Raw genomic sequence first — 23,142 nt, forward strand, 5'->3', positions numbered from 1 at the left:
ACTAATCAAAGGAGGTGACTACACCAGTAGTGGTGACTGTGTAGCGTGGACTGGGAGTTTTAAATTTTAGAGCAGCTCAGAAAAATTCAAACATGGACACAGCATCAAAGGCATCAGGTCAAACACAAGACATTGATTAGAACTAGAGAAGTTCTTTATCGCAGTTGTAAATTGTTGGAGCTCTGTTGGAGCTCTAATCGCTCATAGAAAGCACTGAAAAGAAATCTCTTAAAGCTGGCTGAGGCTAAAGACGACTGAAGTATTTACCAGAGACCTATCGGTGTTCAGGAAGGACAGACTAAACTCCCTGACTCAGACAATATATTCCATGAAAATGTTCAAGGGAAATTTGAGCAACGGTACCTGACTCATGTAATTGTAGTTGGTAGGGACATCAAACTATCCTCGATAAGTTAGTGGAAACAAATATTGAAAGCGACGGTAGGCACAGTTTTCCTAAATTATGAATTAATAAAAGTGAAATGTTTTGAATTTTTTTAGAACTTGTAAAAATTCTCTAAAATATAAATTACACAAGTTATTTATCTACAAAAGTAGGTCAAGGAAGAGAAACCCTTCCTCTACCAGCCAGTACAATTTGTAACATTAATGAGAAAATGTATGTAAAATTGACAAATTTCGCATTGTGGGTATATGTGGTAATATCTCCTCTTAAAAATGAAACTAACTATGCAAATGGAATTTTTTTTTCTTTCAAAATAAGTTCTAAGTATTTATTCCTCTGTAAAAATCTCATTCCACTGCTAAATACTAAACTTGTAAAATGTAAACTTTCACAGCCGGAATTGTCACAATTAATAAAATATTCCGGGCTCTTAAGCTGGGATTTGAAGTGAAATCCCTTAGACCACGACATAATAGAGCGGAATATTTTATTAATTGTGAATGCTGTATGCTGTTACAGCATTCACAATTAATAAAATATTCCGCTCTATTATGTCGTGGTCTAAGGGATTTCACTTCAAATCCCAGCTTAAGAGCCCGGAATATTTTATTAATTGTGACAATTCCGGCTGTGAAAGTTTACATTTTACAAGTTTACAGTATTTCCATCTAAGGTGAGCCTTGAGACCTTTAAAAACTTCTCTCTAGGTAGGCCTACTGTATTGTTCTAGTTTCAATAAAAGTTTCAAGAAAATATAAAATTTATGTTATTTTTGTTTGTTAAGTGAATTTTTTAATTCTATTATTTACATACAGTTTCATTTTTCATGAGAAAAGTTGGACAAAATACCACGTAATTTTATATTGATGTGTTAGAGATAGGATACTGTTTAACTTTGTAAGTTGTATGTTACATGTGAAGGAAACTCAACAGTAAGTACTTAAATTTTAAGAAATTTTTCTTGAAATGAATTGAAAATTGATGAAAATGGTCAAAACATTTGTGTATACAACTGGAAAGGATAATAAATAGTTGTGAGTGGTATGAAAGAAAAACTGCACAGTGGACCTGGTTTCGACTGCTGGTGACAGAATCAATTTAAACTGACATGTCCATCACTAAAATGGTGATAGATAAAATGTTTGCACCAAGCTTTGGGCCACATGAGGTTTGTTATTTATTTAATAGTCAAAACTCACAAATGTGAAAATATATGACAGCAGAAGCCAAAACGTTCCAGTAAGCCTTCTGTGATATACTTTTGCATGTGTGGTTACATGCCACCACAGACTTTAATAAGTGATTTTATCCTAGTTAGAACAAACTTATTTGAAATGTAAACTATTTTATTGAGTCCCCTTTCTAACTGGGCTGAAATTCCGACTTGATTAATACTTGAGACCGAATTCAGTGGTGGCTTAGCTCATAAAAATACATTCGCAAAAATGCTGCAAATGGCTCGTTTACGGATCCATGTTTTTGCTTCGATTATTAAACTCTTCAATAAACCATTATACGAAAGATAGTCCATTTGAAAAGCACCTTCATTGAAATGGTTTCAGTAATAACTCTTATATAAACTAACAGTATATTTTCGCAGCACCATTGTTCATTAAGTATTAGTCTATAAACAAATGATCGTAGTTGATGTTAATGATAGCGATCAAAGATACCTGTACTTTTCCACAGGAATCACCAAAGTTTAGAGCTTGTACCTTCCTTTTATAGACAGTCACTGAAAGGGAACACAGACTTGTAATGTCTGCAGCTTTCCTTTTCCTCAGTTTGTTCACAGTATTAAATTAAAACAACTGAATTCAGCTTCTTCTGATTCTCACTTACTGTAGTAGAAACTGATGCAACAACTCCGTTTTCTTTTTTTAAATGGAATGATATTATCCTACAAGATGCAAACTCAAGTAAATTAGTTCACATTCCCTAAATGATTGGACTTGCTTCACTCTCGTCTCCTAAATACATTTTCTCTGCTTGTAAGGACCGCAAAGGAGCATAACACAGAGCTGTAAACTTAGCACCGTATCAGCGTTCCAAAGAAATCATTCTAGTTCCGATCATTTTTGGGGTACCCGTGACTGAAATGTGAGGTGAGATCAAAGGTTTCCAAAGATAGGGCCACCTTACACGCAGCTCGTTGTAGAGGGAGAGGGACCTATAGTTAAGGTACACTCCAAAACACAGTGTAGCTTGGCATTTCTCTCTCTCTCTCTCTCTCACACACACACACACACGCACACTCACACACGCACACACACACACACACACACACACACACACACACAACACACAAAGCATTGTCAAAGGTGAAATAAACAAAAGACAAGTGAGTAGAAAATGCTATGGACAGCAATCGATTGAAACCCAGACCAGCTAATTTTCAATTGCAATCTGACATTTATCCTCTGAGTCAAAGAACCACATCCAGAATTGAGCCTCTGTAAGTCAATTTTTGTAAAAGGTGATTGAGGAACAGCTGCTGTTCAACATGTAACGTAAAATTAAAACACCTTCCGCTGTCTATAATTTGGATATAATTTATTTATGCGACCAGTTTCGGCGTTTCACTGCGCCATCTTAGGGCCCCCTGACCAACGGGGCGGAGGAATCCAGCGTCTTGTACAGTTGAAATGGGGCCCACGTTAAGTAAATGATATCCTGGTGTGACGCGCTCAATGTGTGTTTAAGTAATGATAAATTATGATATTTTATCCATTTTGGATCTTATGAACTCCATGACTGTTAACGATAGTCGGTGAATGGCGCAACCAGTCACAAATACTTTTTGAGTGTTTTATTTTACTGTCATAACCGGTTTCGGCAATCATGTCCATCTTCCAATGGCTAACATTTTTTGTTAAATAGATGCATTGTTCAACAGCATGTCGTATGCTCCACAATACGTTCCAGTAGATGGCGGTTCGTTTTGCTGTGGTTCACGTGGTTTTCTAATTCGAAACTCAACAGGCATTTTAAGAATATTACGAAGTGTTGCCACAGTATCTTATTTACAATATGTGTGCTGTAGTGGAATTCAAGAACGCAAATATCGAGCTAGAAAACCACATGGGCCACAACGAAACGAACAGCCATCTGCTGAAACGTATTGTGGAGCAGACAAGGATGTTGACCGAAACATCTATGTAACGAGAAATATTAGCCATCTGAAGATGAGCATGGTACCATAAAACAGGTTACGTCAGTAAAATGAAACATTCAAAAATACTTGTGGTTGACTGTGTCATTCACCGACTACAAGATAAATTATTTTTATTCTTTGGTTGTAGTGGGTTCAAATCTGTTGAATGCATACAGAAATCTTTAATCAATTCACTGTAAGTTATTCATAATAAAGATTAAATAATTGTTGTGGTTGGCAAGAGAGCCAACACCGTTTTACTAAAGGAGGCCGAAATGCACGCGTTTTAGCTCACGCAGGCTGGCGTGAGATCTGCAACAGGACAAGGAAATTAGAATTTAGAAAAACGGACGTAGCTGGTAGAATACTTAACTTTAATCCATTAATGATGAACGTCGGTTTTGACGGTACATGATTCACAATATCAATAGTAACTGATAATGGCGCCTTGCTAGGTCGTAGCAAATGACGTAGCTGAAGGCTATGCTAAACTATCGTCTCGGCAAATGAGAACGTAAGTAGGCAGTGAACCATCGCTAGCAAAGTCGGCTGTACAACTGGGGTGAGTGCTAGGAAGTCTCTCTAGTCTTGCCGTGTGGCGGCGCTCGGTCTGCAATCACTAATAGTGGCGACACGCGGGTCCGACGCATACTACCGGATCGAGGCCGAATCAAAGGCCACCACCTAGCAAGTGTGGTGTCTGGCGGTGACACCACATTCCTCCCCCGCAAATCGGCGTACGGTTGTGGTATAAGGCTTCCGCCCGGCGTGGGGAGGACCCCATGTTGACGTATGCGACGAGGTGGGGAGCCTAACAACAGGCGAGGCTGTGCCACCCACACCCTGCCATTCGGACCGCGGGGAGCTAGGAAACGCCCGAAAACCTGCTCCAGGGTGCACGCCAACATGCGGTGTATGCGCCCGTAGAGAGACAGGAGGGGCCGAAGGGTCGACCTCCATCGGGCCGGGGCACCCGACGGGCAAAGACGACATATGGTCCGGAGCGGGCAAGAGTTCCATGTCGGAGGACAACTGGTCACGGGAAGCGATCGGCGGCGCGTGACCCAGGGAGGCGCCCGGCAGTTGCAGCGACACGTCCACTGCGGGCGTCAGCGGCGGGAGAACAGGCGGCGGCGGCAGTGGCGGCGGCGCGTCGTCATGGGGCAAAATGGAAGGCAGCGTCGGTAACACCTGGGGCTGAGGCGAGCCAGTAAATGGGTCCCCAGGGCGCTGACTGGACGGCACCATCGCTGAAAGCAGACGGCGAGCGGCAAATCCCATGCGACGACAGAGGCGCAGCTGATTGAGATGCCGATGCACCTCACCAGAGGCCCCCAAAACCAGATACATATCGCGTCCGAGGCAGCGAAGAATGCGCCCTTCGAGGCAACGCCGTGAACCTCGGTAGTGGCGGTAGTAGACAACGTCGCCTGGGGCAAAAGCAGGTGTCTGCTGCTGCACAGGAACCTGATGCGGCGGATGTAGCAAAGATATCAAGATTCGATGAGGGCGACCGTGGAGCAACTCAGCCGGTGAGCGACCATCTCGGGGCTGAGAGCGATACGAGGACAAAAAGAGCAATATCGCGTCCTCCCGAGAATGCGACTCTTTTAACTTCAACATCTGTGACTTGAAAGTCCTGACCAATCGTTCAGCGGCACCGTTTGACTGTGGCGGAAACGGCGCGGACGTCAGATGTTGAATACCATTGGCCTTGCAGAATGACTGAAATTCTGCGGACATGAACTGTGGGCCATTGTCGGAAACAATAGTCTGTGGAAGACCTTCAATGCAAAAGATAGCAGATAACGCTTGGATGGTGGCAGATGACGTCGTGGAAGACATCCGGACAACAAAAGGAAAATTACTGAATGAATCTACCACAACCAACCATCGAGCATTGCAGAATGGACCAGCAAAATCTATGTGTAAGCGTTGCGAAGGGGAAGTGGCTTTTGGCCATGCAAAGAATTTCCGCAGTGGTGCTGATTGTTGTTCGGCACACACCCTGCAAGAAGAGCACATATTCGTAATCGCGGCATCGATTCCGAACCAAATACAGTGCTGACGAGCAAGTTATTTCGTTCCAATGTATTTGGTGGAGAAGCTGTAACGTACGTGGGACCACGACCCTGGACTGATCATTGTCAGAACGCAACAACAAAACACCACGTCGAACAAAAAGTCTGTCCTTGTGAGCAAAAAATCGGCTAACCAACGGGTCCCCGATCCGTGACTTTGACAAGGGCCATTGCGTAGCAACAAAACGCAGAACGGTAGCAAGGACAGGGTCGGCAGCCGTGGCTGTAGCTACACGACGAAAATCAATCGGAAACGATTCGACCACGTCATCTGTTTCCGCATCAATGAACATGCTAGCAAGTTCGGAGGAATCGAATGCCCTATCCTCAGCAACAGGCAAGCGGGACAACGCATCGGCGTTTCCATGCTTAGCAGTGGACCGGTGCAAGATATCGTAGCGGTACTGCGAGAGGAGAATAGACCAGCGAATGAATTTCTGTGCTGTACTGGAGGTACAGGCTTGGTCGGATGAAATGGCGATGTCAAAGGTTTGTGGTCTGTGATTATGGTAAAGTGACGACCATACAAGAAATCATGAAACTTTGTAACACCAAATACGAGAGCCAATGCTTCTTTCTCGACCTGTGAATAATTTCTTTGCGCACACGAGAGCAATTTGGACGCAAAGGCAAGAGGGCCATCGTGCGATCCATCTTTGTGCGCAAGCACAGCACCGATCCCGAAATCCGATGCATCCACAATCAACAAAAGGGGCTTCTGGGGATCGAATGGCGTAAGGCAAGTATTGGAAATCAACGCCGATTTCAACTGGCGAAAGGCGCGTTCACATTCCGTCGTCCAGACGAACAGAACACCTTTACGGCGTAAGCGATGAAGCGGAGCTGAAATGGAAGAGGCATGTGGCACATATCTGTTATAGTAATTTATTTTTCCCAGCACACTCTGTAGCTACTTCAAATTCTGCGGCGAAGGCAAGTCTTGTATGGCACGAAGGTGCGTGGGACTGGGATGTATGCCTTGGGCATTGAGCACATGTCCCAGGTATGGCAAATCACGAGCAAAAAACACACATTTGTCCTTCCGCAAGCGAAGATCATCTTGTCGCAAGACCTGAAACAATGTTCTGAGATTGGCTAAATGTTCTTCTTCTATCTTTCTGGAGAGCACAATATCGTCCACATAGTTTGCTGCAGTAGGGACTGACTCACAAACAGTTTGTAGATATTGCTGAAACAATGCAGGGGCGGATGGACACCCGAATGGCAGTCGTTTGAATCGATACAAACCAAGATGCAAGTTAACCACCAAAATGCGCTGGGATTCTTCGTCCACCGGTACTTGCAAGTACCAACATCGAAAAATGGATTCACTGTTGCCTTGAAGTCCACACAAAGTCTTAATTTTCCGGAAGGTTTTGGCAAAATTACTAAGGGTGATACCCAGGGAGAAGCCTGCACACGTTCAATTACACCTTGTGGTTCCAAATCGTGTAATGTTTCTGCGACCTCATCACGCAATGCGAGGGGAACATTGCGTGCCCTGAATAATTTCGGTTGCGCGTTTACTTTCAGTTCCAAATGTGCTTTATAGTTCTTAGCGCAACCGAGGCCCGGTGCAAAAATGTCTGCAAATTCTTCATATAGACGAGAAACACTATCTGAAGGCACAGTCTGGTTCACTGATAGGACCTGATTTACTATAGACAGGTTAAACAACTGAAATAAATCGAAACCAAACAAGTTCACTGCAGAAGAAGAACAAAGGACATAAAATGACACAAGTTTTGTTTGTCCTTTGTATGTTGCAAGAAGGCTGCACTGTCCTAACACAGGGATATCTTGACCTGAATAACTAGTTAACTTAACATTTGCAGCACGCAACGGAGATGTGCCCAGCTGTTTGTAGGTGTCTTGATTGATCAGTGAAACTGCAGCCCCAGTATCAAGCTGGAATGGTATCACTTTGTCGTTAATGTCCAAGTCCAGAAAAAGTTTATTGTCCTGCTGACGACAAGAGCGACTGTCTCGTGCAACGTGAACTGACTCTGGTACAAAATCACTTGCGACTTGACGGGAGTTCTGGCGATGTCGACGCACACTATTTGTGGGACGAACACAGTCACTGTTAGAGAGAGTGGCACTGAGCAGAGTGGAATGAACTACATGAATTTCCATGAGCGAAGTTACACGAGCCTGACTATCCTTGGTTCGAATCCGGCGCAAAGCAAAGGGCCTGGAATGGTTGTGAGTTTCCGATCTGAGCTTTTTCTGGCAAACACTCTGAACATGTCTTTTTTATTACAGAAAAAGCAAATAGCTTGGCGTGACGGGCAATTCTCACGCGAATGTCTACTAGCGCACTGCGGGCATGATTTTAGCACTGCATTTGCTTGTCGGCGCAGCACACGTGGCTGAGAGCCTGGCGGCAGCGGCGCGGCCGGGCGCGAGGACTGTTTACTGTTCCGTGCAGCTCGCCCGGCGGGCCGGTTAACCTGACACGCGGGTGGCGAAGTTTCAAATGATTCCTGAGTAAAGTCAAGTGTGTCCTGCCAATCCAATATGTCCATCACTTGTTGAAGGGAGGGACTGACTAGTTTCAAAATCTGTTCCCTTATACGAACATCAGAAACGTTCTGTGCAATTGCATCACGGACCATAGTATCTGAATAAGGGAGTCCACATTGACACTCAAAAGCACAATCCCTAGTAAGGCCTTGCAGGGTTGAAACCCACTCCTGATTAGTCTGACCTGCCGTACATTTTGTACGAAAGAAGGTATACCTTTTCGCAACTACATTGACTGATTCGTTGAAATATGCATCTAATGCAGACAAAATTTCTTCATAAGATAGAGTTGCTATGTCGCATCGGGGAAATAATTTGACTATCACATGGTACGTTTGTATGCCGACCGACGATAACAAAAAAGGCTGCCGCTCGTTACCTTTAATTCTGTAGGCGGCGAGATGGAATCCAAATTGGCGTGACCACTCCGTCCAGCTTTCCAGTGGTGCATAAAAAGGTCAAAAAGTTGGTGCAACTGCGTGTCGTGGCTGCGTTAGCGGTGGAGCGGCTGCTGCTGCATCGTTTTGCATCGCACGTTGACCCTGGACAAGCTGTCCAAGGGCATCCAGTAAGGCCTGCGTCTGCTGATTCTGTAAGCGATAAAATTCGGACAGTACATCTGGAGATTGTGGCGAAGCCATTACACAAGTAAATCAGGGCAATATCGATAAGAACGCGGTTTTGCCTCGTCGCCAATGCGCCAATGTTGTGGTTGACAAGAGAGCCAACACCGTTTTACTAAAGGAGGCCGAAATGCACGCGTTTTAGCTCATGCAGGCTGGCGTGAGGTCTGCAACAGGACAAGGAAATTAGAATTTAGAAAAACGGACGTAGCTGGTAGAATACTTAACTTTAATCCATTAATGATGAACGTCGGTTTTGACGGTACATGATTCACAATATCAATAGTAACTGATAATGGCGCCTTGCTAGGACGTAGCAAATGACGTAGCTGAAGGCTATGCTAAACTATCGTCTCGGAAAATGGGAACTGAAGTAGGCAGTGAACCATCGCTAGCAAAGTAGGCTGTACAACTGGGGCGAGTGCTAGGAAGTCTCTCTAGACCTGCCGTGTGGCGGCGCTCGGTCTGCAATCACTGATAGTGGCGACACGCGGGTCCAATGCATACTACCGGACCGCAGCCGATTCAAAGGCCACCACCTAGCAAGTGTGGTGTCTGGCGGTGGCACCACAATTATGATGATTTCGACTGACGTTTGTAAATTATTTGTAATCTGATGTAGGGCGTGAAACTATTTTTACATCTGCTATCACAAATCTAGACCATGATCTGATGCCTATTCAAAGACCAGAGTTCGTTAAACTATGTAGGTACAAAAAAACACCATTGAAGTAATTAGTCACGAAATATTTCTGAAATAATAAAACAGAGGTGATTTTTTTTCAGCTTGCCATGTATTGACGTACTTGGCTTATGTACCCCAATGCGGACACACAGAATGAAAATTATTAAAATCTTTGCAACTTATGCAGAGTTTTACCATGTTTCGAATATCCAATGTTAATCTTTAGAAGAACTCGACTCCCTGGGCTATATTTAATAAAAATCTTATTATATGCCTTAATGGCAGACAACAATCAAATTAGTTTAAACACTGTTATTAGTCCGATATTTGGTTTAGGATACTATTTCTATATAAGGAAAGGCTTTTGTAACTAACTAGACTTAATGTATTTTCAAACGCACTTAGCATTATAATATATTACAGACCATAAGAGGCAGTTGAGAGAAATCAGACATTGCATGCATTCAGTCCAATATATATACGTATATTTAAAAACAAAGATGATGTGACTTACCATACGAAAGCGCTGGCAGGTCGATAGAAACACAAACGCATGGAATGTTTCCCTCTATTATATATATATATATATATATATATATAATGATGTCATGATTATGTTCACATACAACAAAAGACAACGCCTTTCATTTTTTGATAACGTCTTTATCATCTCCGAGAGACTGTTCGTCTGCTGCTTACTGATAGCTCTTTGACTTCACAGCACTGTACATTCAGTATAATTATGCGGTTATTTTATTTATTACATTCCAGGAGATGGTACAGTAGACTTCTGGTTTCAATAACACAATCCCTTCGTTCATCAATTGAAGATTGCTAAGCAAACGTTCAAACCGAACTGTAGGGATCTCTGAGTTGAAACCAAAAGTCTACGAATGCCAGTTACTTAATGGTAGCCCCTGTTTTGACTGCACCTGAAGCTGATTCTACCTACACATTGGTCATGGGGCCTGAAGATAGCGTAGTGAAACGCCGAAACAAGTGGCATAAATGCATTATATTCAAATCATAGATGGCTGAAGGCATTTCTAATTTTGCATTTTACACCTATAATTAGTGAACACTAGTAGTAAATTACAAGTACGGCTAGAAAATGGCATATTAAGCTATGAGAGAACTAGCAGTACAGGAGCACATGCTCTGTTCAGCTCTGCAAACAAAACGTGAACACAGTATTGTTTTAAATGTGAATGTATGCTTTCCTGGCGTATACAGCTGGCGAAGAGTTCTCGGGCTTCCAGCCAGGTGGCGGTGTCTTCAAACTGCGACGTTTCGACGAGTGACATACTCGTCATCTTCTGGCGAAGTGCCGAGACTTTGCGGATGCCGTTTCCTTTATACCTGCGGCGTGCCCCCCACCACCTGGCCGCGGGAGGCTGGGTCCATAGGAGCCGGCGGAAGGGGTGGAGAGGGAAGCGGGTGCGCCGTTCGTGTCTCCGTCAGAGCATTCCGGTCGCGTCTCGTGAGCTGGACGGTTCTTGGTGCGTTCCTGGCGTATTGTGGCTAATGCTGGATTCCAGGCCGCGCTCACTTGATAACCTTCGTCCCTCTGTTCACAAGATTCTCGTGGACCCATATTTCTATTGATTCTTTAATGACGCTGTCCCAATAGCTCCCGGCTCGGCACAGCACCCTGGTGTTCTCGAAATCAAAGGTGTGGTTTTCTTTGATGCTATGTTCAGCTATAACAGATTTCTCTATCCGTCCAAGTTGGACATGCCTGGTGTGTTCCTCGCACCTTTTCGAGATGCAGCGCTGCGTTTGTCCAATGTACTGTACACCACATTCGCAGGCAATGCTGTATATACCGTGGGTTGAGTTTGAGTGGGTCTTTAGCTGAGCCCAGCAGCTCTTTCATCTTCGGCGGTGGTCGGAAGACGGTATTTATTATTGATTTTCTCAGTAGCCCCCCGATTTTGGCTGATATGGGCCCTAATTATGGAAGAAAGGCGAGTCTCTTGTTAACTTCCTCTTCTTCTTCTTCTTTCTCTTCCTGAAATTTGTCAGCTTGTCTCCTCTTGAAGGCCCTACCAATCTGTGTTTCAGTATACCCGTTTTTCCGAAATACCTCTCTTAGGTGGTGTAATTCGTCTGAGAGGCTTTCTTTGTCACAAATGACGCGCGCCCTATGTACCAAGGTGGTCAGTACTGACTGGCGTTGCGCCGGATGGTGGCAGATGGTTGCATGGAGGTACAGGTCTGTGTGCGTCTTCTTTCTATATACTGAATGGCCCAGAGTGCCATCCGCTTTCTTCCTGATCAGTATGTCCAGGAATGGAATACAGCCATTCTCTTCTACTTCCATCGTGAAGGTGATATTCTCATGTATGCCGTCTAGGTGGTCCATAAAGTCCTCCAGTGCCTGCCTGCCATGCTGCCAAATCACGAAAGCGTCGTATACATAGCGGAAGAAGTGCGTGGGTTTACGGTGAGCGGTTTGTAGTGCCACCTCCTCAAAGTGTTCCATATAAAGATTCGCGATTCCTGGAGCAAGGGGAGATCCCATGGCCACTCCATCCACTTGTTCACAATGTTCTCCATTGCACTTGAAGTAGGTGGTCGTAAGTGCATATTCAAAGAGCTTCACTGTTTCAGGCTCGAAGTGCTGATTAAGGAGTGCCAAGGCGTGTTGTAGAGGTACTTTCGTGAACAAGGAGGTGACGTCGAAGCTCACGAGTAGGTCATCTCTCTGTATTCGGATGTCCTCCAGTATTCTTACGAAATCTGCGGAGTTTTTCACGTGATGACTGCAGTGCCCCACCAGTGGTTTTAATAGTGTCGCCAGGTATTTGGCCAGTCCATAACTGTGCGAGTTGATGGTGTCCAGAATCTTGGGCAATCCATACAGGCGCGGTGTCGTTGGCGCTCTGGGATATAGCCGTTTCTGCACTGCCTCTGGTAGATCTGAGTCCTTCAGTAGCGCCACGGTTTTCCTGGTCATCGTCGATGTACGGTCCTTGTTGAGTTTCCTGTATGCTGGGTCTTGCACAAGAGAGCAGATTTTCTGTTGGTAGTCGACTGTGCGAATCAGCACCGTCGCATTTCCCTTGTCTGCTGGGAGGACCATGATGTCAGCATCATCCCTCAGTGCGCGGATAGCCTCTCGCTCCGACGCAGTAATGTTGGCTTTCGGGAGTCGTGACTTGTTGATGATCCTGCAGGTCTCCCTTCGGATCTGCTCAGCTTCCTCCTTGGGTAGGCCCCGGACTGCTTCCTCTATGCTGCTGATGATGTCTCGTTTCGGTATGGTCCTTGGTACAGGTGCAAAGTTCAACCCTTTCGAGAACACCAGGGTGCTGTGCCGAGCCGGGAGCCATTGGGACAGCGTCATTAAAGAATCAATAGAAATACGGGTCCACGAGAATCTTGTGAACAGGGACGAAGGTTATCGACTGAGCGCGGCCTGGAATCCAGCATTAACCGCAATATGCCAGGAACGCACCAAGAACCGTCCAGCTCACGAGACGCGACCGGAAAGCTCTGACGGAGAACGAACGGCGCACCCGATTCCCCCTCCACCCCGCCCGCCGGCTCCTCTGGACCCAGCCTCCCGCGGCCAGGTGGTGGGGGCACGCCGCAGGTATAAAGGGACCGGCATCCGCAAAGTTTCGGCACTTCGCCAGAAGATGACGAGTATGTCACTCGTCGAAACGTCGCAGTTTGAAGACACCGGCACCCGGCTGGAAGCCCGAGAACTTTTCGCCAACAGTATTGTTTGTTATCGGTGGTGAGTACACCGTAGACTGAGGTCTGGCAGTGGTTTCTGAGCAGGCTACCGCTTCCCGCGCGGCGACCAGCTGCTGCAGACGCTGATGGACCTGCAGGACGTGCGCTCGCGGGCCTTCGACATGACTGGAGGCAAACTCAGCGCCATGCCGTGGCTGCGCTTCATCCAGCCCGAGGCAACGGGCTACAACGCGATCACCAAGTTCAACGAGATAACAAGCGCCTTTTGTATGGTAAGTACTGGTAGTCAAGTCGTGAAGCATGCGCTCAGTGGATAAGGATAAAACTTTGTAGTTCACTGGGGTAAAGAAACCGAAGCGCTTGAAAATTTGACTGGTGGCGAGGTAAAGCTCGTCGCCTGACTTGAATAAAACCTGTATCTCAGTGCTGTGAAGATACACATACCCCCAGGAATTGTCACTCTCCGCATCACTCGCAAGGATGGCAGAATGCATAAGAATCTATTTGGCACTGTCTCTAATGACAATTCATGGGTTGACCCACTTTGCATAATTTACAATATATTGAATAATCTCGCCCAAAAATGTAGTTAAGTACGGTAAAACATGAAGTTGTTCTATAAATTACTGAAATGAAAGTGAAATTTAGTATAACAATGAGATTTATTGACTTAATGCACAAATGAACCAAATCCTCAGATACTACGATAATGCATGACCAGTGAAGTGCATAACAAGTGCAACAAGTTTCCATGAATAGTTAGGTGGCAAAGTTGAAATGGGCGGATATCAAATGTTCGTAGGTGGCTCTGAGCACTATGGGACTTAACATCTATGGTCATCAGTCCCCTAGAACTTAGAACTACTTAAACCTAACTAACCTAAGGACATCACACAACACCCAGTCATCACGAGGCAGAGAAAATCCTTGACCCCGCCGGGAATCGAACCCGGGCGCGGGAAGCGAGAACGCTACCGCACGACCACGAGCTGCGGACAGGGACCGATGACCTCAGCAGTTTCGTCCCTTAGGAATGCACATACATTGAAATAATTGAACAACGGAAAGAAAATAATAACCAAAATACTACTCTACACAATTACAAAGATACAACTTTCTACTGCAAGCTACGGCAAATGTCAATTATGCTGGAGCTGTCATAAGTATTGGCTTGAGCTGTCCTAGCTGTAGGTACACATTGCCGGTCTGACTGCTGGCGTGCTTATAACGCCGATTCGGTGGAGAGCTACACGTAGTCACATTAGTTCCAATTGGTGGCTCTCTGTCACATGGCTTTTCACAAAGCAGCTCCATGTTTATGCGAAAAGTCTGTTGGTGTTTACATCCACTGTCGATGTTTTGGTCTGAGCTCTGGAAGGGAGGTCAGCCGTCCACCTTGCTTATCTTTTGTCTGTGCCCTCTAAGTGATAAGGAGTTGCTATGACGTTTCTACCCCTGGAAATAGAATGCACAGCACCACAAACGTCCAGAGGAGTAGGGGCATCCAGGTCGACATCCATAGGTTTGTGGCCAGCAGGCGGCAATGCAGCAGTGGCAGCTGGCGACTGAGGCAGCAGCTGAGGCAGAGGCAGAAGCAGATGTTCCATCACAGAGTGGACGGCGACAGGCAATGGCAGCTCCCTGGGGCGTCATGGTCCACCAGACGGGGGCAGAGCTGGTTGAGGTGCCAGCGGGCAGCAGAACCGTTGGCCCATTGTAGAAACGCCATCCACAGAGCTTGGTGATGACAGCAGGCTCCCAGAGCGCCTGTGGATAAGATCCACTTCCAGATCTCCTACCTGACGTGGAAAGAATGCGCCGAAGTGCGAGCGAGAGGCTGAGAAGTCTCAGGAACAAGGGAAGATAAGGGAGAGTGGAATGGTGGACCGTGAAGTATCTCTGCTGGACTTTTAACGACATGGGGGCAGCATGGTATGTAGCCAAAAAAAGAAGCATGCCCTCCTCCAATGGGTGATGGCTCAGCAGCTTATCAAGCTGGTTCTTGAACGCCTACACAAAGCATTCTGCATGGCTGTTTGACACAGGGTGAAATGGGGAAGTGTAGACGAGGGAAATCCCATTGGCAGCACAGAATTGCTGAAACTCGGTCGAAGTGTGGACCATTACCCATAACGATCGTTTTTGGGAGTCCTTTGACAGCAGAGAAGCACCAGAGAATTTCGATAGTCTTAGCAGAAGTGGTGTTCATCATGCAGAATATGAAAGGGTATCCCAACCTGTAGTCAATCAGGATGAGTTACTGGGAACCATGAAACGGCCTAGCAAAATCCACGTTGAGACATTCCCATGGAGCAGCTGATCAGGCCACGAGAAATACTGGGGTGTGGATGCTGCCTAATGGGTATGGCACATGGTGCCGGCCGACACGAGGGAGGCAATGTCTTTATCCAATCTGGGCCAATAAAGGTGGCGGCAGGCCAGCTGTTTGGTAAGGACGATTCCCCACTGACCAGGGTGGAGGAGGTCGAGGACACGGCGGCCCAGTGCATGCAGTACGATCACCCTGGGAACGTCTGAGTCACTATCCAAAAGTATGACGCTACTGCGGAAAAAGATACTGTGCCAATGATCCCAAAAATGCTGGACTTCCGCATCACAGATGCCATTCGGAGGTGCGAAAGACAATATCGATGTCGAACATCGCCAGGAAGAGCGCCCAACGCTGAAGGGATGCGCTGTCCAGGTGGGCACTGCGGCACTCGGGTGAAACAAAGAAACCAAAGGTTTGTGGTCGGTCTGCAGAGTGAAATGACGACCTTACACGAAATAGTAGAATGTCGTCAGTGTGAAGACCAGCTCCAAAGCTTCCTTTTCAATTTAACTATGTTTGGTTTGAGCGTTGGTCAATGTTTTGGATGTGAAAGCTACCGGCCTCTCAACGTCATTGAACACTTGAGAGGGGACAGCACCCAGGCCATCGGTGGCGACGATGAGTGGCCAGACATGGAGGGTGGGAGAGAGCTGATTTGACACTTGTGAAAGCCTGCTCTCGTGCTGCATCCCAAACCCAACGCACACCCTTATGCAACAATCCGGACAAGGGCGCCGAAATCTGGGCGGTGTTGGGTATAAAACGCCGATAATAGTTAATTTGACCGAGGACGGATTGCAGTTGCTTCACGTTGGTGGGAAGTGGCACGTTTTGAATCACCTCGACATACTCCTTAGAGGCATGTAGGCCACAGGCATCAATCGTGAACTCGAGATAACTGACCTCGCACACAAAAAAGTCACACTTCTCTTTATGGCAATGCAGGTTAGCCTCGGAAAAAGTCTGGAACAGCCTACCCAGCTTGTCCACGAGGTCCAATGCGGACGAGCCACCGACAATGACATCGTCCAGATAATTTTCTGCACCGGGCACCCGACTTTTGAGGTGTTCCAAATAACGCTGGAAAATGGCGGGGACACTGGCAGTGCCAAACGGGAGGCGGTTGTACCAGAAAAGGCCACACTGATATTGATGACTAGGGTCTGCTGTCCAACGGCAGCCGCAAATAAGCATCGCGCAAATCAGTTTTGACGTAAACGGTGGAGCCCACAAGACGTGCGAGTATGTCATCCACCGATGGGACTGGATATGAATCGATGACTAACTGAGAATTTACCGTGACCTTAAAATCGCCACAGATGCGTAAAGCACCATTCAGCTTCTCGATTAACACGATAGGCGTCGCCCAGCGGCTGTGCGTGACGGGAGAAAGAATGCCATCGTCGTGTAAGCAGCGAAGTTTCACCTGGAGCCTGTCTCGGAGAGGGAACCACATAGGCCTTAAAACGAGGCACAGCAGAGGGAAGAAGTTGAACACGTGCAGTGAAACCCTTAACCCCTGGTGTGGAGGATGAAAACAACGTTTCGTATTTGCTGAGCAATGGGCAAGGAGGGTATCCAAGGAGGGTATTCCAACCGCCTGTACCTCATGCTTCACTGACAAACGCAGACGAGCAAAAATGTCCACACCCAGAAGGATAGTAGCGGCGGAGGAGCCGACCACCAAAAACTGAGCGTGAAGGAACGACCTTTGTAGGAGGTTTGTGTCGAAAAAACGCCGTCGGCTGGTATATAGTGATTCCTGAAACTACGCAAGGTGCAAGTGTACGGAGACTAAGCTGGCGAGCCCAAGCATTGGTATGGGGTACCACCCACAACAGAAACAAAAGATGCCATGTGAATCTGGAAGACCACAGGAATATGCGCTGTCTCCAAGGTAAGGAGGAAACGAGCTCCCGACTGGGGAATGATGGAGAATACTTGTCCGTCAATGGAATGCAAGGCTTCCAGGTCCAGCGCTGATGATTCGTGACGAGCCTGTGTGTTCGTGGGAACCGTGGCATCGACGCGAAGTTTCTGCAAAGCGTGACACACAACGGCGATGGGGCCTGTTCGGCTGCAATCCGTGCACCTTGCTCACTGGTGGGAGCATTCCGACCGCTGGTGAGCTCGGAAACAGTCCGGACATGATGGAAAACAGGCGAAAGACTTTCTGTCACCGGATGTACCAACAGACTGACGAAACTCCTGCTCAGCGCTAAGCAACTGGCTAGCCGCAAAAATAATCCGAATAAGACGCGGCGGTTGTAGCCAGAGAGACTGTTCAAACGCACGAATGATCGGCAGACAGGTGTTGAGGAACAGGTCCTGTAACTTCAAAATATGAGCCCAAAGACCCTCGTCTGGTGCGTGAAACACCACCATATCACGAATCAACGAAGAGGCATAAGACTGCTTGCATTCAAAGTTGGCGCACTGGAATTTTGCAATCGCGGGAGAGACCCTGGAGCGTCCTAATCCATTCCCAATATGTCTGATCTGGGAACTGTCGACAAGGAAAGAAAGACTGACGGGCGGAAAACGTGTATTTGTGCGTCAAAGTACTCAAACAGGCAGCCCTTATACGGGTAAAGGAGAGATCTCGAGGGGACTGCCCAGGGTTCAGTTGTTGAATTAAACAATACATCTGTGGACAGATGGTGCTAAATAAAAAAGCTCAACTTCGATTTTCGTCGTGGAATCCATGTACCAGTAAATGTTGTTCCAACGGTTCGAAGTAAGTTGACCATGGTTCGACAGACCTATCGAAAGCTGGAAACGTCGGTGGAGCCACACGCAAAGTGTTCATATTACCCGTGACGGAATCAACTCTATAAGGTACCTCTTGCAACGCTGGGGAATGTGGGCGGTGGTCTGACCTTGTGAGCGCTGCCTGAATCTCTCGTAGAGTTTCCATCAAGGACTGAAGAAATTCCTCTAAGGAAGTCAATTCTTCCGAAAATGAAAGTTTTATCCCCCTCGCCAATAACTGTAGTGTCCTTTGGTAGGCAGGAAAGAACTAAAGATCAAGTCTGAACACACTTTATTTTAACAAAAATACGCGTTCTTGGCGTGCACTAATTTTCAAACGCAAGCACAACAATTCTTGTGGTGGCACAAGCCAGATAAGAGTGCAAGATAATAAAAAGAAAATAATAACCAAAATACTACTCTACACAATTACAAAGACACAACTTTCTACTGCAGGCTATAGTGAACGTCTACTATGCTAGACCTGGCGTAGGTACTGGCCTGAGCTGTCCTAGCTGTAGATACATACTGCCAATCTGACTCTGCTGACGTCCTTATAACGCCGATTCAGCAGAGTGCTACACGTAGTCACATTAGTTCCAATTGGTGGATCTCTTGTCACATGGCTTTTCACGAAGTAGTTCCGTGTTTATGCGGAACGTCTGTTGGTGTTTACAACCACTACCGATGTTTTGATCTGAACTCTGGAAAGCAGGGCTTGTCTGTAGTGTGGGCCCTCTGATTGATAAGGGGCCGCTATGACAGGGGGGCATCAAATTAACTGTCTGAGTTCCTACTTTGCCAGAGCTGCAAAACACTTTACCAGACCCCGTCCTCGATTTGTGTGGAGTCGACTATCAGCGATGCACTGCACTGCTGGCTGCATTCAGGACTGCTGAACACACCAAATAGTTGTGGGCATACCCGATGTTCTGATAAGTCGTGACGCCCAAACCGAGTTGTGCTGACTGGCAATCCCCATCAGCACCTATTAAAACTGTCTGGGCTACCGAATTGTGAATACTGTTAATTCTACTGTCACTGGCCTATACTTCACGTCTTCTCTGTCTGCCGGTCTGCAACAGAGCCCCTAGAAAAACGTTTCTCTCTACAAAATCCGAAAAAATTAAAACGCGCTGACCCCACCAAGCTGCCAATCACAAGTGTACAAATCACTGCATATAACCCCTCAAAAACACCACGAAAATCTAATAGAATTGAGCGTCTTGCCGACAAAAATTTGCGTGGTCTTGTTATGTCAGCAAGAGTCACCCACTGTCCACCAGTTAGCCTGCCCCATTAATGTGTATATGGGGAGATTGCGGCATGAGAAACATAAATGACATATCAGAATACATGTCGTGCCAGCTTGGCGGACATCCTGCCGTCACCGAGCCGCAATGACAAGAACACCATGACACAAAGCCCGTCAGCTGCGACCCAGGTGCCACTAAGTCGTGCTGGCAGGTTCCACGCAATCCTCACCGCCGTCCCTCAGGTAGAGAGAGAGCGCCCCTGGGGCCCGATATTCCTGGAACCCAGCCGACTTGGCCTAACACAACACCCCTGTCTCACTCTCTTCTCCCACCCTGAATGTCCACCAACAGATCTTGGAAAATAGCCAATGTAGAAGAGGAAAGTCAAAACAATATTCGGTGAAAGTAAAAGCAAGTGTGATAACATTAAGAGTGAAACGGGAATTCCGCTGTTAAACGCAGAGGAGGGAGTGGGTAGGTGGGAAGAGTACTATAAGTGGGTATAAGAAGAAACAGGAGTCGATTTAGAAGCAGTGGGGGATCAGGTATTAGAATCAGAATTTAAGAGAGCTTTGGAGGACTGAAGATTAAACAAGGCAGAAGGGATAAACAACATTCCACCAGAATTTCGCAAATCATTGGGGAAAATGGCAACAAACCGACCATTCAATTTTGTGTGTAGAATGTATGAGTCTGGCGACATAGCATCTGACTTTTGAAAAAATATCATCCATGCAGTTCCGAAGAGCACCAGAGCTTACATGTGCGAGAATTATCGTACAATCAGCTTAACAGCTCATGCATTCAAGTTGCAGACAAGAATAACATGCAGAAGAATGGAAAAGAAAGTTGAAGATTTGTTAGATGACAATCACTTTGACTTTAGGAAAGATAAAGGCAACATAGAGGCACTTCTGACACTGCGGCCGATAACAGAAGCAAGACTAAAGAAAAATGAAGACACGTTCATAGGATTTGTCGACCTGGAAAAGGCGTTCGACAACGTAAAATGGAGCAAGATGATCGAAATTCTGAGAAAAATAAGGGTAAACTATAGGGAGAGACGAGTAATATGCAATATGTAGAAGAGCCAAGAGGCAATATTAGGGGTGGAGGACCAAGATTTAAAAGGGTATAAGACAGGGAGGTAGTCTTTCGCCCTGATGAGAAGTAACAGAAATGAGAATGGCGAAAATTTAACATCAGAAACGATGGTCACGACGAAGATGAAGTTAAGGAATTCTGCTACCTAAACAGCAAAATACCCAGTCATGGACGGAACAAGGAGGATATCAAAAGCAGACTAGCACTGGCAAAGAATGGCATTCGTGGCCAAGAGAAGTCAAGTAATATCTAACATAGGGCGTAATTTGTAGAGGAAATTTCTGAGAATGTAGTTTGGAGAACAGCATTGTATGGCAGTGAAACATGGACTGTGGGAAAACCGGAACAGAAGAGAATCGAAGCATTTGAGATATGGTGCTACAGATGAGTGTTGAAAATTAGGTGGACCGTTAAGGTAAGTAATGAGGAGATTCTGTGCAGAATAGGAGAGGTAAGGATTATGTGGTAAACAGTGGCAAGGAGAAGGAACAGGATGATAGGACATCTGTTAAGACATCAGTAAATAACATCGTGGTACTAGAGAGAGCTGTAGAGGGTAAAAACTGTAGATGAAAACAGAGATTGGAATACTTCTAGAAAATAACTGCAGCTGTAGGATGCAAATGTTATGTAAGAATGAAGAGGTTGACACAGGAGAGGAATTCGTGGCGGGCCGCATCATACCAGCCAGAAGACTGAAGGTTCAAAATAAAAAACAAGTAACACTGGTCACCTGGTTTACTTCAAGCAACGGGTAATTACAGCGATCACCTTCATAACGAAAAACAAATTGAAGAAAACAGCCAGCCGATGTGGCCGAGCGGTTCTAGGTGCTTCAGTCAGGAACCGCGCTGTTGCTACGGTCGCAGGTTCGAATCCAGCCTCGGGCATGGATGTGTGTGATGTCCTTACGTTAGTTAGGTTTAAGTAGTTCTAAGTCTAGGGGACTGATGAGGTCATATGTTTAAGTCCCATAGTGCTTAGAGCCATATGAACCATTTTGAAGAAAACAAATGAGACAGAACATGTCAAAAGAGTTTGGTGTCTCTCATACTTGTGGTTAAAAATCAATTTATAAACTTCAGTAAATAAGTAGGTAATGCTGGTACGTAAGTATAGAGATATTTTCCCTGATTCTTGTGAGTTGATACCTAGATTCATTTAAAAGTTACCAATTACCTCCATTGTGGTGGTTTCCGTTAAAACTAACTTGAACGCTGCACATGGCGAGAGCTTCTACTGCTTCTCTTCGTGCTTGCCAAACCCTACCTTCGCCAGTAGGGTCGCTGGATCCTTCCCAATTGTGAATGTTTGTAGCGTTATGAGCAAGGCTCTCCGACCATCTCTGGGATTTGACGATCTGATGCTCCAATTCGACAGAATTTGGAACGGTATTCCCCAGGAGGAAAGCCAGAAACTCTCTCAAATGGTTCAAATGGCTCTGAGCACTATGGGACTTAACTTCTGAGGTCATTAGTCTCCTAGAACTTAAAACTACTTAAACCTAACTAACCTAAGGACATCATACACATCCATGCCCGAGGCAGGATTCGAACCTGCGACCGTAGCGGTCAGGCGGTTCCAAACTGAAGTGCTTAGAACCGCACGGCCACACCGGCCGGCGAAACTCTCTCAATCAACGCCAAGCCGAATAACTGCTTGTGTAAGGAACTGAGGTGGACAAATGCGTTACTGACTTGCTTAATTTGTGAAGCTCTTTCTCTTGAATAAGTCATCTAGTTGCTTTCTGAAATTGTAATCATTTGTTTGTCTGTACGTGGAATTCGCGTCTACCAATTTCTGTCCCATTCGGATAATTCCTTCATGGTGCGTCGCTTTCCTTTGCTCCTTTTCTTTTCTTTTTCGAGTGTATGATGATGAACGAAAATATTCTTGGAATGCAGAGACATAGCAGCAGCAAGAGCGAAGTTTTTGCGTACATTGCACTTATTGCGAGCTGAGGAGAAAATGTTTGTAGAGCACTTAAATACGACTTACGTTTCGCAAAACTGTACAAAGAAATATATTTTGCTCCTATTCGACGGAACATCGGACTTAGTTTCGGCATCTACAGTTACTTTTTTTACAGCTTATATCGGCGTTTAGAGTGATGGCTGTAGTGATCAAGCGTCTGCAGCAGCTGGAAATAAAAAAATTTCTGGAGTTACGGAAGATTCTCGGCCCTATTAGGGCGATCCTTCGGAACAACAATCGCAATGGAGGCAAACTGGTATATGCGCGCTGCCGCGCATCGGCTCTCTCGTAAATAAATCTGCGTCATTAGGTGAGACAGTTCAGTAGTGATGTCTTACATGTTACCAAAATTAATTTAGTAGTTTTCTTAACAACTGTCTCGCTGGGATTTTATACGAAATCCAAAAAAACGTAGATTCATCAGCGACTACATTTTTGTATTACATAGGCGAAATAGTTTCACACCGCTTATGTTATTTTGCTTTTTATCTCGGAATGCTTTTATATTTTCACGATAAAATTTGTATGACATGCATCCATAAACT

At 45.8% G+C, this 23,142-nt stretch overlaps 1 protein-coding gene across 2 annotated transcripts in view; it reads left to right on the forward strand.

The window, feature by feature from the left end:
* Positions 1-23,142, forward strand: part of LOC126259481 (methyl farnesoate epoxidase-like) — a 335,865-nt gene that overhangs the window by 138,371 nt on the left and 174,352 nt on the right. For both annotated transcript variants that reach the window (XM_049956317.1, XM_049956318.1), the window contains exon 4: positions 13,265-13,452. In XM_049956317.1, the coding sequence (XP_049812274.1) occupies positions 13,265-13,452 (188 nt within the window). The remainder of the gene's footprint in view (positions 1-13,264; positions 13,453-23,142) is intronic.

Source organism: Schistocerca nitens, chromosome 5 (genome assembly GCF_023898315.1).
Source record: "Schistocerca nitens isolate TAMUIC-IGC-003100 chromosome 5, iqSchNite1.1, whole genome shotgun sequence".
NCBI lineage: Eukaryota > Metazoa > Arthropoda > Insecta > Orthoptera > Acrididae > Schistocerca > Schistocerca nitens.